This window comes from Diabrotica virgifera, chromosome 1, assembly GCF_917563875.1.
Source record: "Diabrotica virgifera virgifera chromosome 1, PGI_DIABVI_V3a".
In the NCBI taxonomy this organism is placed as follows: domain Eukaryota; kingdom Metazoa; phylum Arthropoda; class Insecta; order Coleoptera; family Chrysomelidae; genus Diabrotica; species Diabrotica virgifera.
Window position 1 is genome coordinate 277356233 of NC_065443.1, and position 11185 is coordinate 277367417.

The window sequence follows — 11185 nt, forward strand, 5'->3', positions numbered from 1 at the left end:
CTTCACAATGTAATGTTTTTCATCTTTTGTAAATATGTTTTTCATCTTTTGCGTTATTTTGACGGTTATTAGTGAGCTCATCACTGTAGATCATTTTGTATATGAATCTTTCAAAACAGTTTCCAAAAAATTATGACAATGGCCCTTTTAGAACCAAGCTTCCCGAATTATATTGCTGGAAATCAAAAAGTATTAATAAAACTTGATAAACGGCATAACTATTTAATAAAAATTTATTTAATACAAAAGTCTATAGGATAATTTTCATGAATCATGAATCCTTATCACAATTATTAGTCATATTTTCTGCTTCTTTCAATACTCTATTTAGCCTTTTCCCAATCAGCTTAGGATATGTATTGTTTTTAATCCTAAATTCCTTGCTTTGGTGTGAAACAGCTCCATTCTGTAACTGGAACTCACACATCGCCTTAAGAGGTTCCAATAACTTTTCTCTATAGCTGTTATCGTTCTCTAAAAGACTCAATGTTAAAGCTGCTGTTTCGATAGTACTCAAACAACCATCAGTAGGCTGAGTTCTAATTATGTAATTACTTGTATCATTATTCAGAATCTTAATCTGTTTAATGTTGTGTAAAATCGAACTACCTAAAATAGAAAAGAAATATGCTTTATTGTCATTGAAAATTGTACAATTTTATAGACAAAGCTTATAAAGCGTCTGAAAAAAAAAGAAAGCGTGGCATTTGCAGAGAGTACACAGAAGTAAATACTTCTTATAGATTCGATTTATTTTTAATTTTATATAATTTTTAAATTTCATTTAATTGTGTTTAATTCTATTTAATTTCATTTAATTTTAAACCACCCTGAACCCAGTCAATAATAGAAAATTCTGAATCTATATCGTAATTTTACCATAGAAAAATGTGTTGCACTATATTTTTTGAAAAACTGAACAAATCAATGCAGGGTTAAAATGACCCCGAAACCAGTCAAAAATTAAAGATCTGTATTTAGTTTTTAGTACAAAAACGTGCCGCTCGATTTTTTTTTCAAAAAATTGAACAAACCGGGGTTGAAACCACCCCGAACCCAGTCAATAATATCAAATTCAGGATCGATAATTAGTTTTACAAATAAAACATGTATCACACTATTTTTTTTTTGATAAAATTGAACAAATCTCCCCTATAGGTTTGAAACCACCCCGAAGCCAGCCAAATAATAGATAAAATCGGGATCTGTACTTAGTTAACTAAAGAAAGTCAAAATTATAGGTATTATGTGGGTATTACCAGAGAACGGCAGTTCTCGCCAGTGGCGCACAATACCCCTACATGCGACACTATAGGTTTGTTCCAACATGAACTTTTGGACGGTCCAGAAACCGTCACGAAACTACTTGTACCGTTTGTTGTGCGCATGTTTGTAATTGTATCACCCAGTTATCGTCCCATGACGGTAATCATATATTTGTCATTTTTGTTGGTGACAGCTTGTGTGCTTTTAGTCGATCAAAGGCTCAAAAACTTTAAAGAATTAAATCCTAGTGCGCAAGTCAGTCCAACCAGCACATTATGCATTTGCCCGATTACTGAAATGATCATCACGAAACCGTCACCGAAAGATCACAATTCTTGTTGGAACAGTGGGAAGGACGATCCGATGACGATCATATTTTTGTTGGAACGGATTATGTTTACTGCGCAGAAGCGTTACCGTTTCGTGACGGTTCTCGGTCGTGTTGGAACAAACCTTATATGAGGCGTCTAAAAGCCAAGGGGTATAAGTGCAATTTTGGTCAAGTTGGAGATAATTACAGTAATAGGTAGTCAATACCCATTTTAATGTTGAGTACAAAGGATACAAGTGAATTTAAAACCAGTAGTGACATCTATGGGTATTTCACTTATATCCTGAAAATAGTTTATCATTTGGTTGCCATTGGATATGAGTATGCTTACATCCCTTGGCCTCCAAACAAGTGTTAGTTATATCGTTTGGCAACCAACTCGTTAATACTACTTGTTAGTAATTGTCTAGTAATTCTAAACTTACTCTTTTGTCTAAACCTGTCTAGTAATTTTAGTAATTATATTTTTGCGTAGTTACATTTTAGACGTGGATGGAAATCGCTGTAGAACCAAGTACACGTGTTCATAGCCATTAAGAGTAAACAAACATAAATAATGAAAATCTTACGTTGATTAATAATAATATATAAAGATCGTCCTAATACATTGTTTTTCAAGAACAGTGTAGAAACTGAATCTCTTTTTGAAAATTTGTGCCTGAAACCGAATCGTCAGGGAAAACCTCAAATATTACAAATTACCTACCTCAAATAATCTACCATGTGAAACCAGAAAGACATTATCAAAACAGGGCAACATATGCTAATCTTATGGAATTAGTGCAGTTTGTGCCTCCCATCCATCACAACTTCTACAGAAATTTGCCTTACCAACAACGGGAAAGACAACACATCCCAGATCAAGGTACTCAGGATAATATTCAGGAAGAACCCGACGAACCAGATAACTGCTTTGAAAGCGATGATGACTAAGTTAAGTTTATTTCTAGTGTGTTCCTACTTTTTACATTTTATATTATGGCAATTGTTTGCTTTTTTTACAAAAATTCGGTGTTTTATTAATTAAATTGTATTTAAAAGAATAAAGGTACAAGTAGGTACAGTCCAAGTATTTAATTGGAAGACAAATGGGTATAAGTCCTGTTTCTTTTTCTAAAATATCTTATCAAATGCGAACTTTTTTTCAATCTGATATAAATATACTATTACATAAGTTTTTTTAAAGTTAAAAAGAACAGCCAATCACTAACTATTTTGAAAAACAAGCGGTAGAATTTAGGAAAAGTGTTAAACTTTAAACTTGATTTTCTCAAAAGTACCAAAAATGCACTTGTACCACTTGGCTTCTACACGCCTTATATATACACGAAGTTTTTGAATTGCTAAATCTGCCTAAGTTGAAAATTGGGCCAAATCCCATCTTAAAGTTTGGAAAAGACTCGCCCATCGATATGTCAACTCTCCATTTTGGTCCAAGGGTGTGAATTTTACGGCCCTTCCCATTTATGGTCTGTTTTTCGTTCTCGTCCCCGAAACTCCCAAAAATTTAAGTCCGACCTTTACGGCGTCTGATAGTACTGGTCATTACATTTCCAAAGCATGTCTAATTTTAAAAATCGGTTATACCATTCAAAAGTTACCGAGCTCAGAAGTATGACTCAATTTTTATTTAAAACGGGGAAATGTTTGTGGATATGTATGTGTATGTGGAAAAGTTACACCGAATCTGAATTTTTTTCTGTGTTTCAAGAGGGGGTTAGGGCCGATTCAGAACCGGTGTAGTTTGTGACTTTTGACTACCCATAAGCCAGCTATAGGGCTAGGCAAATACAAAATGGCATATTTTTTGGTCGTACATATCTTGGGTTCAAGGAGAGACAGGAAAACCGCAAATACACCAAATCAATAGCGTTGAGTTAAGATTTTAAATGGTGCCGAAGCAGTCAAGATCATACCTACACACGGCTCAATATATCCGAAAAACTGAAAAATTAAACTTTAGAAATTTTGGTTCTTCGACAATTACTCAAAATTTCAACCTAAGAATTGCGCCAAAAACGGAGCGTTTGTAGGAGGGCTCTAGACGAGTCTAACGGTGTATACCTCTTATCTGGGAAAATTTGAATTTTTAAGTTATAGGCTTCATAAGTATGATCAAATCTATTTCTTATGGGAAAAACGGTTTTTCAAGCTCAAAAAATCCTGTAATACCTTCAGTTATCATACTTGCCGTTGGATGCATCAGATACTACTTGTCAATACATTTCAAAATCATGTTTAATGATCAAAATCGGTTAAGCCGTTCAGAACTTGCCGAGCTCCAAAAGTATAATTTATTTAACCATTATCGCTGAAATGGTTTATGTAGTTGTAGTGGTTACGACGCTAAGTTTGATCGGACAATTCGAGTTCATTTGCCGGCCATAATTACTAGGATGGCTGGGATATGAACTCGGATGATAAAACGCGCCACAAAAAAGCCTCAAAATGCAAATTGTGTCAAAGTTACTCTTTTGTGGCGCGTTTTATTTCAAATTTAGCAAATATTATTGAAAAATCTTTTAAAATAAAACTAGACTTTTATTTTTCATCAAAATGAAAATACATTTTCGCGCCACGTAATATTCAATCAGATCTTTTGTAGCTGGAATATTGTATGCGCCACTCATTTTTACGGCGTTTAGCGGTTTTTTATTCTTGTATTAGGTATACCTCAATGTTACCAATCTCGTCACGATTTTTGAAGGACGCCAAATATGATTTTGGTCCCGTCAATATTCTATACTGAGTGATAGGAAGTATTCACTTCAAAAATAACAACAATAACAATTACAACTTACTGAAATTACATACAACGCCAATATTATAAAATATAAAATAATGAAAGAAAACAAAAACAATCTATTGCAAAATTTAAATAAATTGCAAATTGCATAATCAACCTTAGGAACTAATAAGATTAGTTCAATATTCGAATATAATACTTAGTCCAGAAAGCCACTGCGCATCCGCTAGGAAAAATATTTCGATTCGGATTTTTTGCACAGTCTTACTCAAAAAGGACTCCTTTTAACAAATTTGCATGTTGCCAGGACCAAAAGTGGGTCAAAAATGTTTTATTGTTTTTTCCTAAAATTATTTTTGTTGCATGGAACAAAGTTTTTTTAGGTTTTTTTGGATCATTCCGAACAGAAAAGGTCTTTAGTGACTTTTCTCTAAAGTTGATAGTTTTTTACCTATAAGCAATTAAAAATTGAAAAATTGCGAAATCAGCCATTTTTAACCTTCAAAAACTATGTGAAAAACTTAAAATTTGAATGTTGCCAAGGTAGGTAGATATTCTTTAAACATGGATTGATGAAATCCCGAAAAAAAATTCAGTATTCAAAACTCCTTTGTTTTTTAATTTCTAATTATGCGTGCGCGACACTATTTTCCACCGTTGCATGTGTATGTGTATACAGTCAGGTGCAAATGAAAGGAATAAATTCGTTATTTCATAAACCGGCGACTTTAAGGACAAAACCCGAATCAGGCCGATTTTTATTTTTAAGTTATGATATTGTGGCATATATGGGATACTAGTGACGTCATCCGTCTGGGCGTGATGACGTAATCGATAATTTTTTTAAATGAGAATAGGGGTCGTGTGGTAGCTCATTTGAAAGGTTCTTCAATTCTCTATTTAGTGATGTAAACATTTACATAATTATTTATACAGGGTGTCCAAAAATTTTTTATTAAATTAAATTATTTGACAAAAAAAGAAGTAGAAGGACACCCTCTATAAATAATTATATAAATGTTTATATTACTGAATAGAGAATTAAAGAACCTTTCAAATGAGCTAGCACACGACCCCTATTCTCATTTAAAAATATCATCGATTACGTCATCACACCCAGATGGATGACGTCACTAGTATACCATATAGGTATGCCACAATATCATAACTTAAAAATAAAAATCGACCTGTTTCGGGATTTTTCCTTAAAGTCGCCGGTTTACGAAATAACGAATTTATTCCTTTCATTTGCACCATACTGTCGGTGGAAAATAGTGTCGCGCACGCTTGATTAGCAATTAAAAAACAAAAGAGTTTTGAATATTGTATTGCAAAAAACTCTTCGGGATTTCATCAATCGATGTTTAAAGAATATCTACCTACCTTGGCAACATTCAAATTTTCAGTTTTTCACATAGTTTTTGAGGGTTAAAAATGGCCGATTTCGCAATTTTTCAATTTTTAATCGCTTATATGTCAAAAACTATCAACTTTAGAGAAATGTCACTAAAGACCTTTTCTATTTGGAATGATCCAAAAAACCTAAAAAAACTTTGTCCCATGCAAAAAAAATAATTTTAGGAAAAAAAACAAAAAAAAACGTTTAAAAATTTTTTGACCTACTTTTGGTCCTCGCAACATGCAAATTTGTTAAAAGGGGTCCTTTTTGAGTAAGATTGTGCAAAAAATCCGGATCGGAATATTTTTCCTAGCGGATGCGCAGTGGCTTTCTGGACTAACTGCATATGACACCCAAATATAAATAAAAATACTACTTGTAGATACACAAGGGTACTGTAATTTCTTAGTTATTCACTAACACATTGCGGGCCATGCCTTAATCGGGATAATACTTTCGGGGGCCACAGCAATGAAAGTCAGTCATACGTGTATATCAAAAATGAGTGATGCGGCCCCTGGCAGAACATCTGTGTCTCTCATATATGAGCGACCTAGCACGCAATGTGTTAATAAAACTCTTCTACTGAATAATATGGTCTTTCATATAGATAGGATTTTGTCATTTTACAGAACTTGGGAAAAGATGTTGCAGATTTAAATTGTAGAGGGAGAAGTTTGTATAGTTTCTTTGAGGAATATTATATCTGAATAGGGCTTGTCTGTGAATAAATAAATAAATATAATATCGATTTCTTTACTACTCAGTGGATGGGATCAATAAATAGAAATCAAAGGTAGAATTTCTGGTGGAATGGTCATGATTAGGTCTTGCTGGAAAGATGTAGGTGTTTATAAATTAAGCAAACAGTTTCTAAAATATATAAAGAAGGAAATGTTAAAATCACGTGATCTTTGAAGTAGCTTCTATAATGTGTTGTTCTTCTGAGATCAAACAGATACCTTATTGCTTTCTTGTAATTTGAAAATATCATTGGATTGGGCAGCTGTACCATAAACCATAACCTCTAAAAGGAAGACCATATTTAACATGAGACTCGAACAAAGAAAAATATGATTTTTGGACGATGCAAAATTGATTTCCTTCAAAATAAATCTTTTTGCATAGCAAGCTGAGGCTAGTTTTTTACTTAAAAATCCATTATAAATTTAAGTACTACCATTTAAGTTTGCTGTTTAAGAAAATACCAAGAAATTTTACAGAATCAACAGTACTGATCTGGCTGTTATTAAGAGGCAAGGGTTGAAGAGCTCCTTTATAGGATAATGCTACTGTGGTAAAAGAGTAAGTATAGGATAATTCTACTAAAAGAGTAAGACTGTGGCTTAAGTTTCATGTCAGCAAATATATTTTTATGTTAAAACGTTTTAAAATGTTTTTTTCTTTAATTTTGTACCTTGTTAGGTGGGAAATATCCCCATTTTTCCTCCCTGTAGACCTGCCACTTTTTATAGCCAGATTTATAAGTTTTAGATAGGTTGCCTGCCCTGTACGTGGTAACTCGTTGATATATTCAGTGATAGAGACATTGGTAGTAATTTTCGAGATAAAAGCATCGGGTTTTCAAGGAGGGTTTGCTGAAGATGTTAAACTTCTTATATACTGCTTCATGATCAGATAGTCACACATTAATAATTGTAGAGCGGACATCAAGGGGTGAGAAATCTGAGACAATAATAATAATCAATTATGGTATATGTAGTTTTTATAACCCTTGTAGGAGAATTAATGGGTTGTTAGACCATACAATTCAAATATGTTGACTAAGGATATTTGGGTATCACAAGCAGCAGTATAAGTAATGCGTACCTGTATATATTGCTTTTGCTTGTGGCCAAGTACCATCTATAAGTACTATATTATAAAACTTATGAGAATTTTCCCTAAGCACTTCTCTAATATCTACAGCTGTTTTGCTTGGATAAAGCAATAGTGTGTTTGAAGCAGTTAATATATCTTCTAGAATGTTATACTTTCCCGGGAAGCGTTTCCCTTTAAATACAAGGCATTTTGAAGAATCTAAACCTAATTGTAACATAGTGGCAGTTCTAAGGCACCTCTTTTCTTCTGCTGGATGTTGTAACAGTATAATACTACTTTTTGGGCACATAGGTGGAACTGGTATCCATTTACAATAGCAAACTGTGGAAGGACGACTAAAAAATGTAAGGTTCAATATTTATATGTAACCAGGTAAAATATTTTCGAACTTACTGGCACTTAGAGCATATATCTCTCATTACCGGAGGATCTGCATGAATTGAAGCCAAGTCTGATAAGGCATCCAGTTCTTCTTCAATCATGACTGATTTTTAAGGCTATACTTGTAAAAGGATTCATTAACATATATATTATACGGAAAGATGTAAACTTTTGCATCTAGTATTATTTATATATAAAGTATATACCATAAAAAAGTAATATTCATTTTGACAACATAGTTTCGAATAAAAGTATGGTTATAGAGATAACGTCAATGTCATTCTGTAAACCAATCTTCTTTTAGTGTTGAATGAACGTACATCAGTACAAAAATTTAGGCAAGGCCAGGCAATTATTATATGTGGCAACACTGTGGAACTGTCAAATAGAGGAGAGGGCCTAATCACGCCCAATTTGTAAAATGGTAAAAGTATACATAATAGCATTTTTAAGGGTGATTTAAATAGTCAGTATTATTAAAGAGTATCTTTAATTTAACAAAAAACAAAAATTATAATCCTAAATTATTGTACCCATTTGTTTAAATTTTTAAGATGGTTCCCCATCCTCGTCTTTTTGGCAGTAGTTGCATTTATTTTTGACAATATGGACTTCTTCACGTTTTGAATGAGTATTACATACAAATATTTTAATGAGTATTACATACAAATCTTTTACAAATGTCCCACCACTTTGAATATTTATTGTCACTACCCCTACATGAATATCAACGACCTCATTTTGTTGCAGATTCCGGCACTTCTATTTGTTTCTTTACACTAATACCGGTGGTTTCTATGGCATCGATTACGGATTTATGTTATCCGGTGGGTTCTTTTTGTATCGATTCATTAGCTCTTCGTTTATATTGGGTGAGGTTAATTGTTTTTCAAGCTCTTCCAGAAATAGTTTTCTGTGATGTTTCATGTTTACTTGGGTGTTCCATTCAGGATTTATCATATTCCATAAAACGAAAGCATTGTAGCATGCAATATCCAAAAAGTTAAAAAAACATGTAAGGCCATCTTCTTAAATATTTTTTGGAAATGCATATCATCAATATATTTTTCTTCATTCCTTAACTATTTCTATAGTAATTTAAAACCAATGAACATAACAAAATAGGGATATTAACTGATACAAAAACAATATAAATTTATTAAAAAATAGTAATTTTACAATTTATAAAGATATTTAAGACGAGTTTCAATTAACGCTTGTAATAACCATAGATAGATAATAACAGAATAGATTAGGCCAGTCCGAAAAATAGCGTAACGCGGAACAGTTCGGGTCGGTGGTCTATCAATCTCTCTCTACCGGCGCTTAGCTTTCTCTCTCTAGCATATGATGGCTGCCGCCTCTGTGTAACTGTCGTTCCATTACTCCCACCTCTTGGTAGATACGCTCACACTCGCACGACAGACAAAGATAGCTAGACCACCGTACTTGATATCGGCGTTACACCCCGATGCATTGAGTGGCATATGACTAGCCAGATCTATTGTTGACATATCTCTGGTAATAATACCCCTGGCGTCGTCAAGCTGTCATTTTTTGAAAATGAATAACCATTTTCAATTTCGTTGCAAAACGAAAACACAGCCGAACCATATTCTAGTCCAATCAGAGAGTGCTGCAAGCACCCCTACCGGTTTCGAAACTTATTAGTCTCTCATCAGGAGGCACATATGCTGCTCTCCCTGATCCAACCAAAACAAACCCCAGCGTGCAGTCCCGGATTGCAACGAACGAAATGGCATAGATGCCCTAGCGGCAACTGCTAGCAAAAAGACTAAGTTTTCACTCTAATGGCATATAAAACAACATAATGCTATTCTACACCCCACCTTTTCTGAGGTTATCTTGACTATTAAACAAACTGCATCGTTTATGGTATTCCCAGAATAGTTCATTTTAATTATTTTTCAAATAATATTAAAAAACTGTAATACGTTATATAGTTCTTCCATTTCAAGCACATGCTTGAAATTATTTAAGAATTACTTTTTATACTAGGTCTCTATTTTACTCACAGAAACTAGTATCACAAAATTAGGCTACTTGTTCATAAAAGTCACAATAAGTTAAACAGGAATAAATAATACGGCATGTCTTTGATACCTTGTTTACTATAAATTTTGACGTTTATCATATTCAGTGACAGTGACATTAGCGCATGTGTTGTGTTTATTGGAATTTATAATCTATATTGTGTTTATTTTATAAAGTAATATTATTTGTGTTAAATATATTATAACATATTATAATATACATGTAGTTAAATATAAATGTACATACCTACAATATACCGGGTGTCCACTTATATTTTCCCCCATTTTAACTGCCTATAACACGCTATAACTTCTAAACGGCTCAAGATAGAAATATGCGGTTTTCGCTGAAATGTTTTATTTTAGTAAAAGTTTTGTCTGAATGGATTGAATTTTTTATATCGCTTTCAAATACGAAAAGAAAAATGGCGGATTTTTGAAAAAAACGTTGTTGACTTTTTTTAATGGAACACCCAGTATATTTTTTTGTAAATTAAAAGAAAGGTCATTCACCTATCCAGCGATATAAAGTTTTTCAAAATCGGTTGTCAAATCACTGAGTAATTAATTTTTAAAATGAGAGGTGCAACGTGGATATCACATAACTAAATAACATAACTAAGCAAATTGATGTTATGTTATGTGATTTCCACATTGCATCTTTCATTTTAAAAATTAATTGCTCAGTCATTTGACAACCGATTTTAAAAAATTTATATCGTTGGATAGGTATATGACCGTTTTTCAAATTTTTAGGTAAATGATCATTTTTTATAACGCTTTTAAATAAAAAATGGCGGATTTTTGAAAAAAAAACGTTGTTGACTTTTTTTATTGAAACACCCAGTATATTTTTTGTGTCTTCAAAAACGGTCATTTACCTATTCAGCGATATAAAAAATTTTAAAATCGGTTGTCGAATGACTGAGAAAATAATTTTTAAAATGAGATATGCAATGTGGAAATCACATAACATAATATCATTTTGCTTAGTATGTTATTTAGGTATGTGATATCCACGCTGCACCTCTTATTTTAAAAATTAATTACTCAGTGATTTGACAGCCGATTTTGAAAAACTTTATATCGCTGGATAGGTGAATGACCTTTCTTTCAATTTACAAAAAAATATACTGGGTGTTCCATTAAAAAAAGTCAACAACGTT

At 32.8% G+C, this 11185-nt stretch overlaps 1 protein-coding gene across 1 annotated transcript; it reads right to left on the reverse strand.

Moving 5' to 3' along the window:
• Positions 1–208: 208 nt before the first annotated feature.
• LOC114327609 (tRNA-uridine aminocarboxypropyltransferase 2) lies at positions 209–8247 on the reverse strand. The gene is made up of 3 exons (XM_028276281.2): positions 7978–8247; positions 7573–7919; positions 209–609 (listed from the first exon to the last, which is right to left on the reverse strand). Exons 1-3 carry the CDS (start codon positions 8064–8066, stop codon positions 272–274), a joined length of 774 nt encoding a protein of 257 aa, XP_028132082.1. The 5' UTR covers positions 8067–8247; the 3' UTR covers positions 209–271.
• Between the last annotated feature and the right edge of the window lie 2938 nt (positions 8248–11185).